Genomic DNA, 24,847 nt, shown 5'->3' on the forward strand with positions numbered 1-24,847 from the left:
GCGAGGAAGTATTCTCGTTACTACATACGTTTACGATTGCGTTCCCTTTTTCTTCGAGCTGTTCGGATCTGAAAGTAGTTTGTTATGTGGGTATGAAGTGGAAATAAAATCTAGTGAAAATTCGGTTTGATACTTCTGATATACATGAGATCAAATCAAAATCATACCCTCGTCATGGTTCTCCGATCAGTTTCAATTGGCAGTCATTTCAGCGGGAGTTTTAACCACAACCTCAGAAGCAGAAGTAGAAGTAGCCATGTCCTTCCCCTTTTCTTGTTCTTCCTCTTGATACGGTGGGGGATCAATTTCTCCCTCATGAGTCCAGACCTTTCGTAATTCGGCCTCGATTTCTTCCCGACGCTGCTTCCACTCTTCGACCTTGTCAAGTCGCTTGCGCAGCTCTTGTAGCTCTTTCTCAACACCAAGTTTCTCCTTCTCAGTGCCAATTCTCTCAAACTCCCACTGCTCACCAGCTTCACCAAGACCAAGGGTCATGTTATAGGTATGGTACTTCTTCAGAGAGGCCCGGGTGGAAATCGTAATGAGTGTGATACCACGTTCCTTGGCTTGCTCGTATAGAAGGCCCTCTACATCTGAGGAGACCGCCGAAGTACCTTCGTCAATAAAGGCGTAGCGAGGCTCATGGTAGAAAAGCCGCGCCATTGCGACACGCTGCTTCTCTCCGCCACTCAAGACGTCCTTCCACTCCTTGCGAGTATCCCATCCGCCCTCCCGCTGGGGAAGATAGCCCAGATGGGCAGCGTCGAGGATCTTTTGTAGATTTGCATCTGTTTCCCCAGCATCCCGCATATCGATTTCGGTATGGGGATAGATCACCTGGTCACGGAGAGTACCAACGCTGAGGTATGGTCGCTGCGGGAGAAACATGATGCCATCCAGACCAAATCCACGAGGACGGCTGACGAGACCACGATAGACAGGCCACAGGCCAGCGACAATACGGGAGATTGCAGACTTGCCGACACCATTGGGCCCTGAGATGAGCAGATGGTCGCCGGAGTGCACAATGAAAGATAGTGACTCAACCAATTCATCCCCACCCATTGGGTACAGCGACGGCGCAACGATAGGAACCTGCTCCAAGCGCACACCATCAAAGCCTTTGTGATAGGTGCCCTGGGCGTCGGCTAGAGAGTACAGCTCAGGATGCGAGCCCCGTGATGGGTAGTACGCATCAGCGTGGACACGATGAAGGGTTGAGATGAGGGAGTAGACTCGTGAAGTGTAGCCCGCCAACTCCGAGATGTCTTTGATGCTGTACATCATGCGGCCACCAGCATCGGCCAAGGACAGCATCAGACGCTTGTTGGTGATAAACTCCTTCATACGGCCCCGTTCGCGCGTTGTGCCCTCCGGTGTATCAGCCAGCTCCATCGCACCGCCCAAGCCGCCCCAGGCGGGAAGGAAGACGGGCAAAGAGGTCACCAGGTAGCCGAAGGCCGACCACGAATACTTCAGAATCATATCCTCGAGCATGTTGTAGCGGATCTTGAGGCTGTAAATACCCTCCATCCATCGCTGCAAGTCCTTGAAGCTTCGGACGAGAAAGATGCGTTCGATATCAGCTCCCCCATAGAAGGATATTTCTTCCGCATTCGCAAGCAGCCTAGAATGCAGGCCTCGGAAGTCGCCCTCTTTCTTGCCCTCAACTGCCTTGAGTTTTCCAAATGGCGGGGATAGCTTTCGGAGCACCACCGCTGTGCTGAAATAACCGGCAAGAATTCCGCTCAAGGCGATAGGACCAAGCGAGCGATAAAGTTGGTAGTTAAAGACAAATAGATCCACCATCGGCTTACCCATCGAGGAGTACAAAGCAGCTGCGGCGGAACAGAAAAGGGTGAGATCCTGAGTGATGAACTGATCAGGACCCTGGCCAATTCCCCCATCCAAATTCATCAACTTGTAATAATTATTCTGATCAGTCAAGTAGAGATCATGGATATACCGCGTCAAGCGGGTCCGGAAGGCGATTGAGACCTTGGACTGGAGGAACTTGATCATGGCATTGGTATAGGATGCTAGGGTTCCGATACCACACCATTTGACGATGCCCCACAGGAACGCCTTGCCTTTGCCAGCGACCAGGTCTCTGACGATCTCCCCATCCAGCCGGGCAATGAGCAAGGAGAGGTACGTTCGCAACAGTAGGAACACGCCGTGGCTCATCAGGAGACCCGTCTCCTTGCTCCCCCAGCGCGGAACCATGATACTGCCGAGGCTCAGAAATTGATGGAGAAAGGCTAGGTTCAAGCCCGGCTTGGTTGTCGGCGGGGGAATTTGGCTCGCCGAGCCATCCTCTCTGCTGCGAGCCGAGACTGGCGGGTTTAGAAACAGTCGGCGATGGGCATCAAACGTGGTCGGCTTGGTCGGATGGATCAAGACTTTGGAGGTCAATGAGCCCTTGTAGGGCACATAGATAGTACGAGATCCATCCTTACCCCGGATGCCGGAATTTCGCCGCAGTAGACGGCGACCCTGGGCGCGCTCCCTGGCGCGCTCCCGGAACCACTTGTATCCTCCATAACCCGAGCCGATAATCGATAAGAGGAGGGCGACCGTGGCGACGAGACGTGTCGTACGTGTTGTGCGCGTGAGTCGAGACCGAATCAAATTTGTATATCGTCGATAGAGCACAAGGAGGGGATCCTCCGGGTGACGGAGAGTCGACTGGGCGGCCATTTGTTAGACCCAGTTTCTCCGATCTCCGCCTTCAGTATGATGCCCCAGTGGAGAGGATCAATGTGGATGGCAGGCCATGGGGCGGAGCTGGAGCAAAGAGACCAGCTCCGAATACAGGAATGTTGAGATATAGCGGACGTGGAAGAAGAAGCGGAGAAGGAAGACGAACAGCGAAGGGCTGGCACGCCTCAGAGAGGGAGCCCAGGGCGTGTTGCATCATTGCATGTGAACCTCGGGACTGCGGAGAAGGGCACGTGCCCGGGGTAAGCTCTCCTGCGGTTTCGCGCTGTTGCTGGCCCTTCGAGTTCCCATCATGCCCATCTTGATGTCCTCCATCTTCCATTTTCCGCACTACATACTGTCCGAAGCTCTATGTTTCCTGTTTTGTGTATCCCAGACGCCGGCCTTTGGGGTTAGTTGGTGGTTTCCTTTACTGCGACGAGGGCACCGGTTGGGGTACTGGATGGACTCGGCCCGGTGGGGACGATGAGAGGGGGGGGGGGGGGGGGGGGGGGGAATAACGCATAACTAATTTGATATAGCTGGCAATGGGTCTAAGAGCTAGGATAACAACGCATTGAAGGTTCTTTCTGGCGATCGTGGGTTTATCTGGCCTTCATGAGCATCCCGATACTCAATTTGAACTCCATATGAGAGTACTTACCAGCGACGTACATATAGATATTCTCCTCCACACAGTAAGAGTAGTGTGATATACATGCTATGGCTTTGGGGGTAGAACTGATAAAATAGATGGAAGTGCTAGAAATGCTATGAAAACGAGATTATTGAGAGTATAGATATCTACGAAATCCCTCGGACGGCAGTGAGAGGGAGGTCTACGGATCAAGGCAGTCGGTGGGTCGCTGATTGGAGCAGTTGAACAACAATTTGCTGTTGGCCTTTCCCCTTCATTTTTTCGTTGATTTTTGGCCTCCTCCGTTCGATTCCCAGCTTGTCATGGTAATGCTTCGTCTTAGAAGGCTCTTTGGCTTCATGTGGAAGAATCCATCGGCTTGTGTTGCCTGGCCCGTTTCTATAGAATATAGAAAAATATCGTGAGATTGAGTGGTATGAAGATGACTTGATAAGCCCCCTTTTCAAGAATCACCGGGCACTATACCTTCCCCTCCCCCGCCCAATAAAGAAAAAAAGAAAAAAGATAAATCTGGCGAACATTGTAACCATGCATAATCACGCCTAGCCTATGGCCTCCGTACTCCGTACCCTGTCGGTACGGCGTACGTTGCATATGCACCCCCGACGATGCGAAGTAGCGCCAGCATGCAGTGTGGTTTTCTCGGGTGCGGATTGGTCCAGAGGATCCCCGTCCCCTCCCACCTGGGCGCAGGGCCTGTTATTTCCGCCAATGGTGGCGTTCACGGCATCCACTTGCGGACAGGGCCATAGCTCCCGGCTTCTCAGCAGGCGAGGATGAGAGAAGAGCGTGAGAGGACAGAAAAAAAAGGGGGGCACACAGCAGCACGTCCACTCAATCTGGACTCCAGTGTGGGGGCCGCCCTGTTGGTCGATCATCCCGAAGGATAACACAAATAATACCAGCTCTGGCGGGTTTATCTTTTCGTCTTCGGCAGTCCGAGGTTGGGCCAGGCCCTGCGCTAGTTATTCGGAGTCAGCCCTGATCTGCTTGAGGGAACTCTGGAGGAAGTACTCCGTGCAGACGTGCAGACGACCGGGTAAACCCATGTCAGCCGGAGAACCCTCAGGGGAGGAAGGAGGAGTGACAGACCCGGGAGTGCAGTAGGATATAAGGAAGGACACTGGGCCTCTCTTGCCAGTTCTGCAGCGCCGATGGGCTCTTGCAGTGCTGGAGCTGAGAGCGTGTAGCCGCCGAGGGCGTTCGATGAAACTAGGGCACTCGGGCACTATGACTATGCAACTATGCAACTATGCAACTCTGGAACTCTGGAACTCTGGGTCTCTGGAACTGTAGAACCGTAGAACTGCGGAACTACACAGGAGGGCAACAGCCAGCCCAAGCGTCGAGCCAGTGGAAGCAGTCAATCAGTGGACAGAACGACCACGATCTTGCGATTCTTCATTTCCCCATTCCGCTAGCTGATCGGGACCTGGTGAGCTCGTGGGCCCCCGACCAAATGGGAGCCCAAAGAGTCGAGTCATCCGGACCGAGCACCTCCAATCTGACCCAAGTCCACCTCCCTCCCCCCCCCCCCCCCCCCCAAGCCCAGCCTGCCATCCTCCGATTCGCCCCCATTCGCGCCATTCGCTCCATGAAATCCCCTGCATCCTGTTCCCTCTCGTTCTCCCCTCAAGTCCAAGTGGTGCTAGCGCTCCGGGCTTCACTAGTGCCCTCGTTCCGCCTGTTGACGGAGCCACGACGCTGTGCCAAACTCCTACTAAACCGCAAAACCGCTAATCCGCTAAACCATCTCCAAACCACCTCGCCCTGCACGTGACATCCCCGACTCCTCTCTCGCCTCAGCCATAACAATCTCCCCTCCAGCATCATCCACGTCGCATTCACCCTCGCTGCTTGGGCTGGATTCGTCAGCCTTGGCGTGCTAACTGTGTTGGTTCACTCCGGGGGCCAAAAAGGCGGTACGTAAAAAACACTCCCGCCTCCCCATCGGCCAGGGCGCTTGCGGTATCCAGGAGGCGTTGTTGACCTCTGGACTAGCCGCGCTCACTTCCTATTGAGCTGCTGCGCTTGCACCATTTCGCCCCTGGCCTCCGCACTCAATCTGCAGACCATCTTGCTGATGCTTCTCTCGCTCTCCAGCTAAACTTCTCCCTCCTCCCCCCTTCCTTTATACGTGGTGCGAATCGGGGGCGAGATCCCTCCTCACCTTAAGGTTTCCCCAAGTTCGCGGGCAAATCACCCATGAATTCCTCCGGGAACCCGGGTCCTAGTGGTATGTCCCCCTCCCCCCTCCTCCCATCCGGCGCAGTTGGCTCTAGACTCTAGAGTGCGCATTGCTTGGAGCCTGCCTCGGTCGCTGATACTCCTCGCCTGCCCAGATCCGGAATCGCCTCCCGCGCAGTCGGCCGCTGGTGCGGCTGAGATCCAAGAGTCCAGTGCGGGCGCGTCCTCTCACCTAGCCTCCGCGCCGGACGTTCCCCCTCCTGAGGGCTCTGAGCTCGCTGAAAGTGCCGACGCGACGAAGAAGCACCATCTGTTACTCCCAATCCCATCGCGACGGTCCTCTAAGGCGGATAAACAATCAACGGAGAAAACCGAGGAGCCCACCCGGGACGAACCAGGTCGCAGAGGCTCCAAAGTCAGTCTCCTGAAGGTGAGACGGGATCGCAGCCGGGCCAGTAGCCGGCGCTCGCGACGGACGGAGGACGTGGCAAATGTGGAAAAGAGCCAGGAAACGACCACCCCAACTACGCCGGAGATGCAAGGCCCTGCGAAGTCTCAGCAGAAGAAGGGGTCCAAGCTGTTGTCATTCCTGAGCTGCTGCTCCGCATCGAACGATCTGGATGAAGATGATACGACTCTTGCTCCGAAGCAGACTGCGAGGCGGCCCCCAGTTTCGAATCGCCTTCCGTCCCCCGAAAAAGCGGAAGCGCATACCGGCGATTCGAGTACGGCTGAATCGCGGGACCCAGCCTATTTTGGAGATGAGAAAGCCATTACCGTGAGCGCAGATCAATCGCAACCCCAAGAGGAGGAGCGTAGCTCTCATGTGCCCACCGATATGCCAGACGAGGGGGTTGCCACAGGTGTTGGCCTGCCTGCCGCTCTGGAAAGCTCACATGATCACGATGATACTGCTGTGTCTTCGAATGGAGTCATACCGGAGTCAAAGGCCGATAGCCAGCACCCGGTTGAACAGGCAATGAATGAGGTGTCCACGCCCGCGGAGGTGATACCCAAGCAGCCCGTGAATGGAGAAACGGAAGGCTCGGCGCATGAAGAGGAAGTCAAACAGCAAACTATAGGGATCCCACCTCCACCGCCACCGCCCATTCCCCCAGTTCCCGAGCCTCCTCTGGCACAGGAACCTGGTGAACATCAGCAGTGGCTGCTTCCTCCGCCTCTGCCTCACTTGCAGAATCGTAAATGCTTGGTCTTGGATCTTGATGAAACATTGGTGCATAGTAGCTTTAAGGTGCGCCGCTTTCTTTTTGTTGGGAGAAGGATGGGTCGGATTGATTGACTGACGGATGCGTTTCAGGTTCTCGAGCGTGCCGATTTCACTATTCCAGTGGAGATTGAAGGACAGTATCACAACATTTACGTGATCAAACGGCCTGGTGTCGATCAATTCATGAAGCGGGTTGGTGAACTATATGAAGTGGTGGTGTTCACGGCGTCTGTCTCCAAGGTAAGTTTGCCACGCAATTGTGTTGCTTTACCCCCAGGCTACGTCGATCAATTGACAACTAATCAATCCTATAGTATGGTGATCCACTGTTGGATCAGCTGGACATTCATAATGTGGTTCATCACCGGTTATTCCGTGAGAGTTGCTACAACCATCAAGGAAACTACGTCAAGGTGAGTCTTTCTTCTCTGTATTTCTGGATGTTTCATCCTCTCCAGTGACGGGAGACGGCAGATGGAAGCCCGAGCTATAAGACTTTTCTAACCTCCATTTGTCATTTACAGGATCTTTCCCAAGTTGGTCGTGACCTCCGCGAAACCATCATCATTGATAACTCTCCCACTTCCTACATCTTCCATCCTCAACATGCAATTCCCATCAGCAGCTGGTTCTCTGACGCCCACGACAATGAACTACTTGATCTCATTCCTGTTCTCGAAGATCTTGCCGGGGCGCAGGTTCAAGATGTCAGCATGGTCCTGGATATTACCCTGTGAAACGACTCATCCGGACCTTCCTCTCTTACGCCCTAAACTAAGATTCCCCCCATTGAGCGCATACGTTTCTTTTGTCTTTTTGGTGCGAGAAAAAGCCTTTTTTTCCCTCTTCCAGTCCAGTCAGTTCCTCGCCATGATCCATAGGTATTTAGCCCCGCCTTTGTGATGTTCCTGCTACTTCGCCTTGCCTCTCTTACCTTCTTGCTTTCTCCGGCGACCGATGAATCCGCATGGGACTGAGTTCCATGATGGTCCTGGCCTATTTATTGCATTTCTGCCACCGTTTCCAAGGCTTGTCTTGCGATTACTCTGGCATCGTCTCTTATATCTATTCTTCTTTGTGTTTTTCCAGATCCGACATTTTGATCTTTTTTTGACTTACAACTGCCCCTGCTCCCAGCGAGTCCCCTTAACCTCTCCCATTGTTCCTCTCCCTTGCCCGCATCCCTCGCCCATCACGTCCCCTTCACCGGTCTTTCCTAGTCTGCCTCTGTTCGTCCGTCCCGCATTTCTCCGATGCATTCTGCCGGCGTCCGTTGGTTATCATGTTTTCCCTCCCCCTCTGTATCCCATCCCTGTCTTCCCCTTGTTCTTTGCCCCTCCTTCATCCGCCTTGCTCTATCTCGTCCAGCTGGACCTCAGCGATGCAATACAGGAAACCATGCATTTTAAGCGCAAGCTCTTGTTCGTGCTCGGCCTCCCAGGTCTTGTCATCTAATACTCTCCTTTGACATGGCCCGCTGCGAGGATCTCCTTTTTTGTTGCTTTGTATCGCTGGATTGATTCCTTCACGCAATGTACATGACCCCCCCGATCGGCTGCGGCACTCTATGCTGTATATAGTCCTCGTGAAGACGTCTTATCAGGAATACACTCTAGCTTGGCATGTTGTGTGGTTGTGGTCTTCTTGTAGTTGTAATAGAGTCAGGTGTAATAGAGTCAGGGTTCGGCTTTCCACGGTTGGGCCCGCGGAACGGACGCATTGAGCGACTCCCTCTCAACGTGTACAGGGATAAGCGCTCTCATTAATTTCCGGCTTCAATCAAATTCTAATCCTCCCTTTTCTTTCATCAAATGATCCCGATCCATCCCTCATCTTAACAGTGATCGCCACTGGCCAGACCCTGCCAGGTACAGGAACCTCGGCGGCGCCCCAAAGCTCCCCGCAATCGCATTGCACCATCCCACCGCCCGCCACCTTCCAACCTCCCCTCTCTCTCTCGTTACAGCACGCCCGCCATGAAGAACAAGGAAGGTTGGGACGGGAAATTACGGGTCGAACCCAAGGCGGTCATCACTAATCCAGAGGCCCTGGAGGACTCGGACTATTCTGACCCAGAGGCCCCGCCGGTTGAGGAGATTGACGCTGACGAAGGTGAGTTTGCGGGACGTCGCGCTCACGCGGGGAATTTTTTTGCCCCCGGAGACAGACAGGATGCTGATGGTTGGACAGACTTGTTAGCCGATGAGGATGTCAATGCAGAGGTTGGTTCATATACTTCATATACTTGCTGGTGCTCTAGTCTCAATCGTGCACGGTCGCTAATCGGGTTTCTCTCGCCCATAGGATATTGATCTGGTCCATCTCCGCATATCGTCGATCGCAGCGCTACGGTTGGAACGATTCACCAAGCTTCAGGTATTTGCGCCATCTTTCCCGAGTTCCTGTCCTATGGGCTAGAAAAAATTGCCGAGTGTTCCTGTTGGGCTTTCTGGTAACCAGGAAAGCCCTACTGAAATATCCAATATCGCGCTTTGTTTGCGGCTCGTCCTCGGGAACAGTGGACTGACAAGGGGAATACACAGAGATTATGTCTGCGCCAAAACCAAATAACCCGCATCAATTTCCCTCTCAATGTGGCTGAGACGCTACAAGAGCTCGATCTCTACGATAACCTCATTTCCCATGTCAAAGGGTTAGGCGAATTCCGCGATCTGACCAGTCTGGACCTCAGCTTCAACAAAATCAAGCATATCAAGAATGTCGATCACCTCGTCAAGTTGACGGATCTCTTTTTTGTGCAGAACAAAATCTCCCGGATCGAAGGACTGGAAGGGTTGTCCAAATTGCGAAATTTAGAGCTGGGAGCGAATCGGATCCGAGTATGTGGTTTGCGATGCTGCGGTTCCCGCAGCTCTTGCTAGCTAGACAGAACGTGACCCCCCGAGCAAAGACTGATATGAATGTCGTATAGGAAATCGAGAACTTAGAAACTCTGACATCGCTAGAAGAGATCTGGCTTGGCAAGAATAAGATCACAGAAATGAAGGTCCGTTTTCCTTACCTGCAATCTTTCCCCCCTCCCCCAACGCCATACACCTAGTGCTCACTACAAATCCCAGAACTTGGACGCCCTCTCCAACCTTCGCATTATCTCCATCCAATCCAATCGCTTAACGAATATAACCGGCCTTTCGTCTCTCCCAAACCTAGAAGAGCTATACCTCTCCCACAACGCTGTCACTGATCTCTCTGGCCTGGAATCCAACACCACCCTGCGTGTTCTTGACTTCTCCAACAACCAAGTCTCGCACCTAGAGCATCTGTCCACTCTCAAGAACCTTGAGGAGCTATGGGCGTCAAACAACCAACTCGCCAGTTTTGACGAGGTCGAGCGCGAGCTCAAGGATAAAGAGAAGCTGGAGACCGTCTACTTCGAAGGTAACCCGTTGCAGATGAATGGGCCGGCCGTATACCGTAACAAGGTGCGGTTAGCGCTGCCGCAAATCAAGCAAATCGATGCAAGTACGTATTCCCCTTGACTGGCTCTCATCCTATCATAGGTTCCCTTCTCCCGTTTTTGGGGCCACTACTGCCATTTGTTTGGCCAGAAATAAGCTAACTCCTTTTCTTCAATAGCATATGTACGAGTCTAGGCCAATTCCGACCCCCTAGTTTTCCTATTATCTTCCTCTCTTTGGATTCGATCCAGTTATTCCAATGGCTAAGCACAATGGCTTCGGAGTTCATTCGTGTCTTATAATCAACTTCTACCTTAGTCAAGGTCTCATAAGAAATGAAAATGGGACTTGTTGCCTTGATGGTCTTTCTTTGCGTAGACACCACCATCTTCCATATTCCATACAATACTGAGTTCAGCACGTTCGTTGGTCAAACTTCATTGTCATTGCCAAAATAAAGAAGGGTATCATATGTAGTATAGTACAGGTCTTTCGAGAAGCATAGATGCTTTTATATGGCAGCGCAAACTTTATTGCGATGGCACCAACTCAGCCGAGAGTTCTGTCCCAAGTCCAGGACGATTCGGGCAAGATGGGAGCAGAACCAGGCTTGATGAGGTGATTTCACGAGTCCAGCTCATGGAGATTCCGCTCCCTGGGAAAACAGAATGCCCAGCAATGCCGCCAACCAGAGGCGGAAGAGGATTGCGGGGCCAATATTTCAACCCAAGCCAGCCGCAAAGCTTCTACAGCCTCGATCCAAATCACGTCCGCTCCGGAATCTCTGGGGTTTCACTCTTTCCCTCCTCCCCAGCCTTTCGCTTGTGCGGATACCCACGCTCCGCCTCCTCCAAGCCCTCTCTCCACAGGGTCATCAAGCTATCCGCCCCCATCCGTCGCGCCCCCGCCGCCGCGGCGCTCTGCTCTGCCAGCGCTGTCGGCCGCTGTCGCCGCTGCAGTACGTTCCGTAGCTCGGCTAGCGGCGTCCCCGTCGCTTTGTCCTTCATATCGTTGAAGACCGGGTCTGTGCGGTCCATCGCGAATGACCCGTAGAACGGGTTGCGCCGCAACCCGCGCGAGTGGTTGTGTCGCGAGCTCTCGATTGTACATGTGAGCGCGGACGGTGTAGCAGGCGCCACAGATGAGGAGGAGGAGGAGGAGGAGGAGGAAGAGTGTTGGGCTGCGAAGGGGTTTGCGGCAGGGACTGGCTGGGAGAGCGTGAGTGGGATTGTTATGGGGGACGCGGCGATGGCACGCTCAGCGGCATCTTGGGTCTCGAAGATGGCAAGGATAGGGCGCTCGGGGCGCTGATTTGTGTTGCAAATGTCATACTGTGAGTGTGAAGGTTAATTTGCATTGCACAGGGTGTGAAGACTCGGAGGGGGGAGACAGCTTGCCTTGAGATTACGGAAGGTCACGACCTCGCCGTATTTCTGGAGAGCGGCGAGGATTTGCTTGCACTGGCCCAGGTTTTGCGGGCTCGGGCTCGTAGTGATGCACACCTGGGAAGAGAGGCGTGAGAGCACCGAGAGAACCGAGGGAGAAGTCATATTCTGGTTTTGGGGTTGGGACGGGAAAGAGAATTGGCGGAGTGCGGAGAAAATGTGTCGATCCGGTTTCATGCGGCTCCGCTCTTGGCGGTCGGCGGTGTTTTCTGCTCGCGAGATACTTGCATACAGAGGGCAATTGGTTGGAGCAAGGGCTTTTATTATACAATAGAAAGAGAGAGAGAGAAACGGAGTCTTGTATATTTTCCATGGAATTTATGTTCATTTTTTTCTATTTCATTCATTTCGTATGACACATGAGCACACAAGCGGACCCTGGTGGTATGTATATATAGTTCTGCTATGGGGTGTTTTGTCACTGAGTATGAGAGGGAGCTTAGAAGATGGGGATAGGGAGACCGTACTATGACTTGCGTTAGCCTTGCAATGACACATATGTGGAAAAAGTCCGAAAAGCTTGAAAAACTCACGTTGATCGGGTCGTTGAAGCGCAGACCCTGGTCGAGGGCGCTGATGCTCTCAACCTCGCTGGCCGCCAAGTCGAAGTCGGTGACCTGCAGGTTCTGTGCCAAGCGGGTAGGGTCGTTGCTCTTAGGGATGACAGCGATCTGGCGCTGGGTGGCCCAGCGCAGCAGGACCTGGGCGGGAGTGCGGCCGTGCTTCTCGGCAATGGCCTTGATGGTATCGTGCTGGAACAGCGGCGGGGTGTTCTGAGCCTTCTTGACATCGAGCTCAAGGAAGCTGAGGGGACCGAATGAAGAGTAAGCAGTGACAGCCAGACCCTGCTCCTGGGCATAGTCGACTAGGCGGGTCTGGGTGAGGTAAGGGTGGTGCTCAATCTGAAGGGTGGCAGGGCGGACGCGAGCATAGCGCAGCAGATCCATCAGCAGCTGGGCACTGAAGTTGCTGATGCCGATGCTGCGGGCCAGCTTCAGGTCGACGAGCTTCTCCATGGCGGTCCAGGTCTCCTGAATCGTAGCGTTGCTGAACTCCAGCTTGTTGTCCTCGGACGACCAGCTGGGCGGGTAGCGAACCTTCGGGTCGACATATTTAATGGCAATTGGGAAGTGCACGATGTACAGGTCGAAATAGTCCACACCCCAATCGGCCAGCTGCTTGCGGCAGATAGGCTCGACCCGCTCGCCGTCGTGGAAGCTGTTCCACAGCTTGGAGACAATGAAGAGGTCCTCGCGCTTCACGATGCCCTCCTTGATGGCGCGAGCAACACCCTGGCCGGCCTCGACCTCATTGCCATAGTCTGGAGAGGGCATGCATTAGCGCCATGCGAGCAATGGAAAACTGGGATTGGTGCAAGATTTGAAAGAGGAAGGGACAGTGAGAAAGGAAACATACCGCAGGCGCCGTCGAAGAGACGGTAACCGGCCTTGATGGCCTCGTAGACCTGGTCGGCACAAGTGTCGTTGTTGACCTTCCACAGGCCGAAGCCCACGAGGGGCATTTCGAAGCCGCTGTTCAATTTGACGGAGGGAATAGCCATTTTGAAAGAATTGTACTGGATGCCAAATTAGCCCGGGGTTGCGGTCCTGTGAAGTATACGTTTCGTACCAAAACCAACAGAAGTCAAGCGATGAATCAAGGAGGAGAATCGAGGGGTCGGAGAGAAAGAAGGACGAGGCCAGAGGACGGGCAGGTAATTTAAAGAGCCACGAGACAGGCTAAAGCGGGCTTTCTTCCGGCGAGTCCATTCGGGCGTCTAGTGTTTCTGGTGTGTCCGGAGGCGTCTGGGGCCCCACCAAAAGACTCGAACACACTCGGGATCCCGCCGGCTAAAATCGGCGACGGCTAAAATGCCTGTGCCCGCCTTTACCCCTCCACGTCCCGAGTCCGGAGTATTCGTGGAAAAATGGCAAAAAGAGGCTGGGTTGGCGATGCCCGTCAAATTGGACACGGGGCGTTGTCATCCCCCCTCGACCACCAGCCGTGCCCACCCACTATTTCCTCGAATCATAGAGATCAGAAGCAGCGAGGACAGCATCAGGCGGTTAGAATGATAAGCCCTGCGAGTCCCTCGAGACCGAGGGACTTGGACTCAGAGCGCTATGGATTCCGCTGAACGTTTTATGAATTATCAAGTATATTATATAAATAACTACTTCTGCAGAAGGCATACACGACAAGGACCTACTCACTATAAGCTGCCAGGATCGGAATTCTCAAGATCAACTATAGTCTTAAATGACGATAGTCTCTCGTCTGTCCACTCGCGGTCCGAATAGTCGAGCCTCCAGTCAAAAGGCGACGGCTCCGATGTACCGGACGGTCGACCGAAAACAAAACTCCCGATCATTAACTAACCGACTCTCGAGCTAATAACTAGGGACCGTCCATTCACAAATTAGTTCGCTCTGTACGGATCGAAAATTTAAGCGTCTGACTAACGCGCATCCCCGCCAGCGGTTGATTGCCATTGCCGGTGCAAGTGTGCAGTGTGCAGCAAGGGAACTATAGAACGGAATTGGTCGGAACACCAAAAGAATGCCATAATACGGTCTCGATGAAGAACGAGAGCAGCGTAGTGAACAGTAATGTCTTCCACCACACACGTTACTATGAGATTGAACCCCCCAGTCAGATGGAGGTCGCCGGTGAAGACCAACCACCAACACCCACCACACGATTGGCGCCGCGGGGACTCGTTTTCCCCACCCGTCACGCCCCGCCACATTTTCAACCACCGTGGAATTCAGAGTCGGGCTTCACCTATAATTACAAGAATCCTTGCTGCATAGTAATCATTTCACTATGGCTGACAAAGACGCCGGAACCCCCCGCGTCTTCCTCTACCGACACGGTCTGTTTGAAGCTCTTCGTCTGAAGCCGGGAGTTGCCGAAGCTAATTGAGAACCAGGTGAGACTCTATGGACGAGAAATGGCCAGTACACGGGCACCACGGAGCTGGAGCTCACGGAAAGTGGTGAGAAGCAAGTTCGTGCATCTGGCAAGATCATTGTTGGTGCGGGGAAATTGATTGATCCATCCCACCTGGCCCACGTCTATATCAGTCCGCGCCAGCGGGCCAAGAAGACCTACGAGATTGCATTCTCGGATGCGGACCAGCAGCAGCTGAAAGACGCACACAAGGTCTCTGAGACGGACCGGCTGGCCGAATGGGACTACGGTCTGTATGAGGGCATGGTGACTCGTGATATCCGAGCCCTGCGCAAGGAGCACGGCCTCGATACCGAGCGGCCGTGGGATATCTGGCGCGACGGCTGTGAGAATGGAGAGTAAGTGCCCCCTCAGCATTACGTATCCGAATACTTATTCCGCCTCATTCCCCATTTTCTTCGAATTTGAGAAAGTATTAATTCAGTCCGTCTAGATCCGCGGCAGAGGTCACAGCTCGCCTTGACAATCTGATTGCGGAGATTCGTGCTCTCCACAAAGATAACATGCATGGCGAGAAGCATTGCGATGTGGTGCTTGTCGCTCATGGTCATCTGCTTCGTGCCTTTACCAAGCGCTGGCTTGGTTATCCCTTGGAATTCCCTCTGTCTTTGATGCTCGAGCCTGGTGCAGTTGGTGTCCTGAGGTATGCAATTTCCCTATTACTCCAAATGAATGCCTCATATAATTTTTTTTCTTTTGCTAAACTTCTTGACTTCTATTATAGCTATCAGCACCACAGCATCGATGAGCCCGCTTTGTTAGTTGGATATGGGTTCCCAGTTCAGCAATGATGCCTTGGATCTTGCTAGAATGCGCTACAAATAATAAAAAATAGAATCGCTCGTGGATGATTCCCTTCCACTCGATTGTTGAGACAGCGAGACATGTTGGATTCGTAGAAAGGTTCTGGTGAAGGGAAAATAGACCCTAGAATGATGATACCCGAAGATCCATAGAGCCGCGATATTGATCTCAAGTATGCTCACGCAACAATGGCTTTCTTTCTTGCTCTCTTCTCTCTTCCAAAACAAAACAAAAGAAGCTCACTTAATAGATGATACCTCCAAGCCGGACAACCGACATTTGGCGGGGGAAGTTGGTCACTTGCATGGAGTTATTAACGTGGTGTTGATATACAAAGGCAAAGAACAGGAGAAATCAAAGACATTCTTCCGGGATGCAGAGAAACCGAAGAAGGAAATTCTGGATGACGGGTATTCACGCAGAGCAGATAAAGAGGCATACGATCAGCTCGTCAGCCTTTGGGTTAGGCGATGAATAGATACCACTTATAGAGCTTCTCACATTCCATGGCCGACACCTTTCAGTATGATTTTCTGTTACATCTCACCGAGGGGCTAAGTTCGTTGGACCAAGAACACACAATTCTAAATAATGGAGAACAAAGCTCGAATCAGGGTAGTCGGTCCGTTTTTGATGACCAAGTACTTTGAATCGAGCCGTAGGTCCTCGTAGTATTATGTGGCTTCTGCTCCTCGACAGAAAACCCTAAGATAATGGATAGCTTTGAACGTCTTTTGATTAGGTTTAAAGTTTTTGCTAGAAATCTAAGGGAGCAAGAGTTGTAATCAGAAAGAACGCTCGAATATTCTGATATTTTGCGCGTCTCGGCCGTTGCTCGGCTTTTAACACAAACGGAACCTTGCGGGGCTGAATCGCCAAGAAGTCCGTTCCGTGTTTCTCGGTGCCCGCAGCACAACAAGACTATCTTCCTCACCACTTGTTTCTCTCTTGTACCCCCCAAATTGCAAATGCGAAAATGACCAAAACAATTCTGGATGTGGTCCAGGAATGTGACAAGTAGGTAACTCATAAAGAACACGACACTATATTTATACGTAGGCTGATCGCATCTCATAGCTTCGTCCCTGAAGCTGAGCCAACAGTCTATCTAAAAGCTCTCCAGAATTACTATAAATTTAGAGTCAATGGCTTCAATCAAAAGTTGGGCTATATACATGAAGAGACTATTGGGAAAATTGAGTGGTCTTGCTCATGGTCAATCGATCATCAGCAACGAGAAGTAGTTCTGAACACCTCACTCACTGCAACGGCAGATGAACGCTCACAGGTCGTCGATGAAACTCTCAAGGCCACCAAATCAAAGGGCAGCATTTCAATGCTGGAGAGCTGGCGGGATGAGCGATTCCCAGTATATGGCCCCGAGGGAGAAGTTCTTTTCGAAATAGAGCGGTGTGCAAGTGCACTGTTCGGCATTGTGACCTACGGCGTCCAACTCCTCTGCTTCACCAACGATGCACATGGTCTCCGACTATGGGTCGGAAAACGGTCAGAGAGAAAACAAACATATCCGGGAATGCTCGACTGCACAGCTGCGGGCGGTCTCGGCACTGGAAAACTGCCAATCGATGGTCTGCTAAGTGAAGCGCAAGAAGAGGCCTGCCTTCCAGCACAAATGGTCAGGGAGAAGGCTAGATCGATGGGTCATATCACCTATTTTCATGTTCGTGGGTCTAAAGCTGGAGGAGAAGTCGATCTTTTACAGCCGGAGATTGAGTATACATACGAGCTTGAGCTGGAAACAGACATGGCTCCCAAGCCTGGCGATTCCGAGGTCGAAGCTTTCAGCCTGTATACTATTGATGAAGTAGTGTCGGCTTTGATGCGGGGACTATTCAAGCCCAATAGTGCTGTCGTGGTTGTGAATTTTCTCATCCGCCATACGGTCATAACATCCGAAAATGAGGTACATTACGAGAATATTCTGTCTCACTTGCATCGAGAACTAGACCTGCCAACCATGATTTATCCATACATATAAGTCTTCTCTGAATATCCATTCATCAATCTCGGTGATCACGGTAATTGCTTAGAGATACCCAAACCATTAAATATAGTTCCCGTGGATAAACATGGCACCTGAAGACATTTTCTCAAATTAAACATAGAAACAGAAATAAAAATATAAACATACAATAGCTGGGATTCGCTGGTGGTCACCCACCCAACTACTAACCTGCCGGGTGAGAGAATAGGGTGGGTCCTGGTTTAGTGTCGCGCGACCGGTTGTGGGAAGGATTAGTGCGCAATGAATGGAGTGAGCATAGAACGACTCTAGGTGAGATTCAGGCTATGTAAAACGGCCACTACAATAGCTCCTTTGAACTCAGGCGGCTTGAAGTATCATCAGGCCAAGATTTTTCTTAAAACAGTCGGCCTTTTGGTATCTGCACAGACCCTATAGGTCAAAATCAGACTCGGCGAATTGAGAGATTGTTTAGCAGTAGCTCTCGAGTTCAGCTTGACCTGATAATCTTTCTCAAAATCTTTCCTGGAAGATAAATTCAAGATACGCTAATCTTGTTTAGGGTTACAGCTCGAATAAATACATCAAGTTAGGCAGAACTATGGTGTACTGACTGTGCCTCACTCGAGGATGCAACTAAACTTATTGTAATAAACACGGAATGATAGAATCAGTCCTCTAATCACCCTTGGTAGATCTGGCGACCAGGCAAGACCTTTGTAGCCTCGAGACCGCCCTTCTGATACGCACGTTGAAAAATAGATAAAGGAGGTAGAAAAAAACAGGTTCAATGAAATGGACATCCGTAGGGAAAGTGACGAATCACTACTGTTGTATACGGGGTGAAAGAGGTGTTAAGTGGGAAACACTATGGCTAACTAAACTTAGAAATTTAGAAATGACAGGGCGCCTATTAACCTGTGCGGTAGCTGGAAATCAACATCAGCTTAAATGAGTAAGCAATGTCCCTTTGTCGCATTGCCTACCTGCTTCCCGCTCTTCCGCCACCTGGCAAGAGCCCACCATTACCACCGGAATCTTTTCCAACTCTTTTTGCTTGAAGCCTCTCATAGCTGATCTCCCATCATGTCCGTAACGACAAATGATGCTGCTTCTGCTTCAACTAAAAATGGAGCTTCATTCACCGTGGAACTTGAACACTTTGCGGCAACAAATCCGTATCGGGATCTGCCTTCCGACCCCCATGTGCACAATACCATCGCGGAACTTCATCTCATAGCAGAGTTACTCAAGTGTATGTTCCCCACAACCATTCCGGGAGACGATTTTTTACGATATAGTACATTCATTCGCAATTTGGAAACTCGCAAAGATCTTACCTGGATGCTTCTATGGGAAAGTGAAGTCCAGACTGCCCTCAGGCTTCTAGCTAATAGAGGAGGGCGACGCGGCCCGCTGCTAGAAGAACCCTATGATCTTCAAAGGAGGATACTGCGATTACATCGCTATTGGATTGATCTGTCGTTGAAACCGGAAATGCCCGATAGATGGCAGGCAGCTTTTGATACCACTATCATCCCGCCTCTAGTCAATGAGCAGCCACCGGAGCTAGATTTCACGCAAGATGAAGAAATGCTCAAGAAATGTCTTTATCGCCGATATCGCCAGTCGAGGGATCGAAACGTCTCCTATTTAAAGTTACACCCACCCAAACCTATTGCTTTTGCTCGCGTGCGCAGTGTCGACGGAAGTTCGACAACGCCTGTATATAAGCCCATCTATGGGACATATCGTACTGAGCATGTACCGCTACTCTGGAAAAATACCGATGCACCGGAAGAGGATTTGGATGCAGACATGTCTGATGCAATGTTACGGGTTGTCAGCTGGAAGGAAGATCAAAAGGCAAGGAGAAAGAGACAGAGCGATTGGCAGAGTGAAAACACTCCATAACATATTCCATAGGCGGGCCGCACACCCTACCGCTTACTTGTTTTTGAAAACACTATTTTTTCGTCAATACAGATATATTAATTCAACTTATCTAGTAGGGCATCTATTGATTCTATGCCCTATTTTACAACGTCTAGAATACCAAAACACACGGTTGGTGGTAGGACTTATCTTGGTTGTGTTGAATAGATATCAGGCATCTATAGATAGGGATTCGCCGACAGTTAAGCCTTGTTGGCTAGATATTTAGTGATATGGCCTCGTGCGATTTCGACGCTTCTTCTCGTTGAATCGTCGTAAATTCTTTTTCTCCTGCGCTAGAAGCACATCGCTATACATCGGTAACTAAAACCTTTGATTAATTCGTCTAATGATCAGTCAGTAGAACTTCTGGTGATCGCGAGCGCTTGCACAGTAGAGCTTTGATAGAAAATGCTTGCTTGCTAAGTTAGTCAAATCTAGTGATGCAAGTAGGTCCATTAGGAGGAGATGTTAGTTTCCGGAGGAGAATATGCTGTCATAGAATATTGACTCGTAGCGTAGTGTCATAGGATCTTGACACATAAGGTTGGTCGCAATTTGGTACCTTAGTCCTGAGGCCTCCTACATGACTTGGGGGAATCCAAGATAAGTATGACTGATGAAAGGTTAGCAATCAAAGACGTACATAATTACGTCGCCATGACTCTTCGATATAAAGTTCATCTATTGCATTAAATGGTACCGTATAGATCACACTAGCGGCATTAACAGACTCACAATGCTTTCATTATTCAATGATCCCAATCTGTAATCGTTCAACTCGTATCAGACACGTCTCCCCTAATGGTCGGTGACGCTATTCACAAACTCACCGTTCTTATTGACGCGGACAAATACACGATATTCCGTTATCAATCACCTCCTCTCTGAAGTTGCGAAATACGGCACAGCTCACGCAAAAAGGGCATATTGAGACTGGAGCAGCCCCAATTTGAACGGTTGGAAAGATCAGCTTCTTGAGCAATCAATCTAACTAATCTAGCAGTTCGCCTATAACCATGGCAAGAATGCAACAGACTGCGCTATGATTATAGACGCCATGGATCTCTCTTGTAATCTAACCGGTATGATGCATTCTGTCTTGTGTCAAGCGATAGTGATTTTACCCGTTGTAGTAGGGAAATAGCCTACAAGGGGGATCTCTAATTGGAGGATATCTTTCCAGTACACAGTCCTTACAGGATATAGCTTCAGATCTCCAATAGGGAGAAGAATCAACTTTTACACTCTCTTCGCTCTATCTGCTTGTGTGCTTCCTATAGGGGAGGTTTCCTCCATTGTGGTGTGTGGTGGTTTGTGTGTTGGTTTGTTGAAGCTATATCATCCTGCCTGCATTCTCAGGCTTGCCGCTGAGCGCCCTGGTTCACTATGTAGATAATACTACCACGGTCGTGGAGGATCATACCCTCGCCTCCAGGCTGTGTCCACACAAGCGGACGACCGTGGCTTGGCAATACAAGCGGTCATCAAAGGGAACGTGCGAGACCAAGCCGCCATCCAAATAAGTCCATGGCCGCACACCCTTAATACGGTCAATCATCTGATCACAGACGAGGAAGTCGCGGGACTTAGTAGCCTCCTACAGACCTCCACGCGCTGGAGGAAGCACTGATGCTCCGAACCCCAATTGAGCGAAGAGCAGCAATATTGACATGGGTGGGAACCTCATGGAGAGCAATATGGTGGTGGGGACCATGGCGGCTCAAGAAGGAGACAGCAACAACCTTGTTATTTTGCTTGCAGTGGTGATGGAAGATAGTTACAGGAGAGGAAGATCCACCTCAGGGGGTCAAGATGGAGAGGGAAGCGACCTGCGTGAAGCCAGGAAGCTCGCGCAAGCCAGTACCACCGATAACAGCAACAACACTGTTGAAGATTACCAGGAACCCGAAATCTACAGCAGATCAAAGTCAGACATAACTGCACTCCTAGTGGCACCAGTGCGCTGTGATAAGGGCTTTATGATATACAGAAGAGTTGGAATCGCTTATTTCAAGTCGTCATGCTTGTCCTGCATCGCTCGACTGAAGTTAAAATGGCGAGGACTGTGTAACGGGAATCTAGCAACTATTTGTCTTATAACATTTTAGTTGTTTTCTAGCAATATCTACCAGTACCCAGTCTTAGGCTCAACTTGCTTCCTAAGATAAATCCGTCTAGGGCTAGCGTCGAATATCACTAGTAAGTACTACTAGAGCTTTTTGATCTAGGCTATCTCATTAGACTATTGTCTTATGTCTTTACAGACCTTCAATGTTGGATTTCAAGGTTAGTGGACTTTTGAATCTATGCAGGAAACCTTAGAATTTACCTCTCTTTTAGTAGAATTTTAATTCAAGTCAGACAAGGAGTAATCATTTGAACAGAAAATAGATATATAATATTCCCGAAATGCACTACACATATGAAGAACTATGATAGGCCGAAAGTAAAGTCCCAGATGTCGAGTTCTCCCAAGTCATTACCATTTGAAGCTATAGAGTTCTCAATGAATTCAAAATACATTCCATTTGACATCCAGATGTAGTATCTTCGACTGTGAATCTCACTGTGCCAACAAAGAAAATAACTACAGAATCTAGAAGCCTTGAAGGAGGTCTTAAATATGCGGGTAATTTGGAGAAAGGGCATTGATGCCGACATAGTATTTTCAAAGGCGTTCACTGACAAGGGAACTTGCCTATACCCACAAGGTATAATGAGGAGAAGAATAGGAGGAGAAAAGGCAAAACAGAAAGAATGAGACAGGATCCAAGGAAGGAAATGAGAGAGAAAATAAGAAGCTTAAAAAAGTTCGCACAAGGTATAGGGCCATAGAGTTCCAGAAATATGATTATCATTACCAATAAAGTTTTTTTTTTTAGTGCAGTCGAGTTCATCACACAGCATCCACGGCAGCATTGTCCGGATATGCGGAGTTCGCATGCTCAGGGCCCGCCCCGTGCATGCTAGAACCGTTAGACATGCGACCGACAATCTTATCCATAAGATCGTCCGGTGGCATGAGACCATCGAAGTGATGCGGCTGTTGTGGTTCGCGCGTTACGGGCACTTGGTGCTCCGGCTGGAAGGGGATATGGTGGTAGCCGCCGGCTCCCACGTCACCAGGGATAGAGGTAGAATGAGTGGTCCATGGGGCTTGGCCATGGCTCAAATCATCAAGAGTTTGTGAACCAGGTCCGAAAAAGCCGTTCAGTACGCTATTACTGTCGTGGATATTCACGCCGTGTTGCTGCGAGGACACATACTGGCCGGCATCATGACCCATGTTGTAGCCTAGACTTGGGTGGGACAAGGGAAGATCATGCATGTTCATCATCACGGGTCCACCGCTTGAGACACCTAGGCTGGTAGGCTGAGAGGTCTCCGGAGCAAGACTGGCCGAGAAGGAGTCAAGGACTGACGTGACAGCAGTCTTATCACCAAGTCCATCTTCAGGCTTGGTGATCGAGGACATGAAGTCAAGATGTCCAGAAGAATTGAAAATATTAGCGACGTTGTCGTGAGAGGAAGGGTAGATCGGCCACTGAGACTGAGCTTGGCCTTGCGTATGAATGAGATCTTGAGTATGAGGCGTTTGATAGACGCCCTGAGATGGCTTGTTGAGAAGAATGGAGTCCAGGGATAGTGGTGGCAGATCGACTCCAGAAGCAGGCCGTGGACTATTGGTGGTGGTGCGATCCGGGGGAGGAATCAAGTGCCGCCAAGTGGTAGTGCCTACTTCACCAGGGCGAGTCTGACGAAACTTCCAGAGCAGAATTGCCATGCGCTCGCTTTCCTCGCCGTGGTGGCCTTGGAATTGATTTGATAGGCGCCGAGAGCTCGGAGGCACGGCGCGAAGCTCCTGTACTGCAGACAGAGAGCGGAAGAATCGGCGTGTACGCTCATCCGTAGCATGGACGTTTTCAGGCTGCCCTGAATCTTCGGCAATGCGCTTATCCTGAGTCAACTCCGTGAAAAGGCGAGCCCACCAGGATGACTCGAAAAGAGGCTTGACCTTGGTCGACTGAGGCTTGGGCAGGTCATGATATGTTTCCCACAGCTCACGACCTTCTTCATAGAGCCGAGTGCTGCAGGTCCAGTTTTCCATCTGGTTGACCATGAGAACATCACCGGCAGTGGGATGTCCAAAGTCGAGATCCAACTGAATACCAAGTCGGGATCCCGAGGGAGGGAAATCAGTCATAAGCTGGAGATTTACTTCCAGAAGAATGATATCACAATCGAGAGGTCCATTAAGATCATCAAGCAACGACGATACATGGGGAAATGAGGACCGCCATCCATTGACACTCTCCAATGGCATTGGGGGAGCGATGGGGAGATGCAAATCTCCTTGAAGGCGAGTGTATGCATGGAGAGCTTTGTCGATGCGGTTAGCCTGATGAGGAGCGCTCACCCACATATCGAAGCTAAAGCCATGAATGTTTTTTGTACCAGTATCTTGCATGTTTGAGCCCAGTGTATAGTGAGGGGGTGGTACATCTCCATATGCTTGCACAGATCGTATAGGGTCATGATAAGGGGGGTATGTATGGCCGCCATAGTGACTTGACGCTGATTGATGGTCCATAGATGCCCTCCACTTGGGACCAGCTGCTTGAGAATGCCCACTAGATCTCTCCGCAGACTGTTCTCGAACCAGTCTTTCCCCTATCAACCGATTATTAACGTAAGCTTCAGTTCCTTGATTCATTGACTGGTGTTATCACTCACAGTCGGGGTCACCTTTCAGAAATGAATCAAGTACCTGGAGGTGACTTGAAACTTGCTTTCGGGTTCTCCGCTTTCCAGTCAATTTGTAAATATACTCTGCAATCAACTCATTCCGTCCATAGGATTTGCCTCGCTCAGACCACTTTCTGCGGCCCATGGGGGGATTGGCTTCGAGAGCTATACCAATACGATTAGTATACCGACATCCTTTTATAAAAGTCATTGTATAAAAACTTACCTTGTTGGAAAGCATCTTCCAACTCATCAGACCAGACTGGCTCACCGTCCTTGCCAGTATCACGTCGAGGACGTGCTCTATACTCCAAGTACTTCTGAGACTTCAAATAGCTTCGTCCCCTTCGAGGAGCTACATTAGGTCCAACAGAATGGAGACGACGTAGCTTGCGAGCGTGTAGCCGGGCTACTACTGCTTGTTGATGTTGCAAGCTAGACGTGGGGATTGGGCGAGGGGCGGCTGAAGCGTGAGGATACTTGAAGGCTAGCTGTTGAAGGTGGTCCTCGCGATTAATGGCATCAGCGTGTGTCAAACTATCAGAGTATGACTGAACGTTCCCAGAGGTATTCTGGAGAGCTCTATCAGCATGAGCTCCTACAGTCTCGAGGGACGGCTGATTCTGAGGCACGAGGCACTCCGGTTGCCAGTCAGCAGCCATGGAGCGGACCAAGGACGGGCTTCTCGAAAAGAATGACAGATTCCAATGAGGAGGGGGTAGGAGTTGAGAGGCACCGCCAAATGCTTACTGCCTGGCAAAGAAC

At 50.8% G+C, this 24,847-nt stretch overlaps 8 protein-coding genes across 8 annotated transcripts; 4 read left to right on the plus strand and 4 right to left on the minus strand.

Annotated features, from left to right (window-relative positions):
- Positions 1-192: 192 nt before the first annotated feature.
- Positions 193-2,700, minus strand: pxa1 (putative peroxisomal ABC transporter (PXA1); the record flags this gene model as incomplete). The annotated part of the gene is made up of 1 exon (XM_057079103.1): positions 193-2,700. One exon carries the CDS (start codon positions 2,698-2,700, stop codon positions 193-195), a length of 2,508 nt encoding a protein of 835 aa, XP_056931773.1.
- Positions 2,701-5,563: 2,863 nt separating this feature from the next.
- Positions 5,564-7,510, plus strand: psrA (putative general stress response phosphoprotein phosphatase Psr1/2; the record flags this gene model as incomplete). Its single annotated transcript, XM_057079104.1, has 5 exons — positions 5,564-5,594; positions 5,701-6,797; positions 6,864-7,013; positions 7,088-7,186; positions 7,298-7,510. 5 exons carry the CDS (start codon positions 5,564-5,566, stop codon positions 7,508-7,510), a joined length of 1,590 nt encoding a protein of 529 aa, XP_056931774.1.
- Positions 7,511-8,749: 1,239 nt separating this feature from the next.
- N7462_007387 (putative protein phosphatase PP1 regulatory subunit Sds22) lies at positions 8,750-10,273 on the plus strand (the record flags this gene model as incomplete). The annotated part of the gene is made up of 6 exons (XM_057079105.1): positions 8,750-8,885; positions 8,964-8,995; positions 9,078-9,149; positions 9,293-9,613; positions 9,706-9,780; positions 9,854-10,273. 6 exons carry the CDS (start codon positions 8,750-8,752, stop codon positions 10,271-10,273), a joined length of 1,056 nt encoding a protein of 351 aa, XP_056931775.1.
- Positions 10,274-10,956: 683 nt separating this feature from the next.
- Positions 10,957-11,742, minus strand: N7462_007388 (uncharacterized protein; the record flags this gene model as incomplete). Its single annotated transcript, XM_057079106.1, has 2 exons — positions 10,957-11,523; positions 11,611-11,742. The coding sequence occupies 2 exons, from the start codon at positions 11,740-11,742 to the stop codon at positions 10,957-10,959; spliced, it is 699 nt and encodes a 232-aa protein (XP_056931776.1).
- A 334-nt stretch (positions 11,743-12,076) lies between these two features.
- N7462_007389 (uncharacterized protein) lies at positions 12,077-13,198 on the minus strand (the record flags this gene model as incomplete). Its single annotated transcript, XM_057079107.1, has 3 exons — positions 12,077-12,103; positions 12,171-12,958; positions 13,054-13,198. The coding sequence occupies 3 exons, from the start codon at positions 13,196-13,198 to the stop codon at positions 12,077-12,079; spliced, it is 960 nt and encodes a 319-aa protein (XP_056931777.1).
- A 1,265-nt stretch (positions 13,199-14,463) lies between these two features.
- N7462_007390 (histidine phosphatase family protein) lies at positions 14,464-15,401 on the plus strand (the record flags this gene model as incomplete). Its single annotated transcript, XM_057079108.1, has 4 exons — positions 14,464-14,512; positions 14,570-14,948; positions 15,044-15,253; positions 15,335-15,401. The coding sequence occupies 4 exons, from the start codon at positions 14,464-14,466 to the stop codon at positions 15,399-15,401; spliced, it is 705 nt and encodes a 234-aa protein (XP_056931778.1).
- Positions 15,402-16,390: 989 nt separating this feature from the next.
- N7462_007391 (NUDIX hydrolase) lies at positions 16,391-17,413 on the plus strand (the record flags this gene model as incomplete). The annotated part of the gene is made up of 2 exons (XM_057079109.1): positions 16,391-16,431; positions 16,492-17,413. The coding sequence occupies 2 exons, from the start codon at positions 16,391-16,393 to the stop codon at positions 17,411-17,413; spliced, it is 963 nt and encodes a 320-aa protein (XP_056931779.1).
- A 4,819-nt stretch (positions 17,414-22,232) lies between these two features.
- On the minus strand, positions 22,233-24,744 carry abaA (transcription factor AbaA; the record flags this gene model as incomplete). The annotated part of the gene is made up of 3 exons (XM_057079110.1): positions 22,233-24,007; positions 24,071-24,247; positions 24,309-24,744. The coding sequence occupies 3 exons, from the start codon at positions 24,742-24,744 to the stop codon at positions 22,233-22,235; spliced, it is 2,388 nt and encodes a 795-aa protein (XP_056931780.1).
- Between the last annotated feature and the right edge of the window lie 103 nt (positions 24,745-24,847).

The sequence above is a fragment of the Penicillium macrosclerotiorum genome (assembly GCF_028827735.1).
Source record: "Penicillium macrosclerotiorum strain IBT 26536 chromosome Unknown utg000007l_segment0_segment0, whole genome shotgun sequence".
NCBI classification, from domain to species: domain Eukaryota; kingdom Fungi; phylum Ascomycota; class Eurotiomycetes; order Eurotiales; family Aspergillaceae; genus Penicillium; species Penicillium macrosclerotiorum.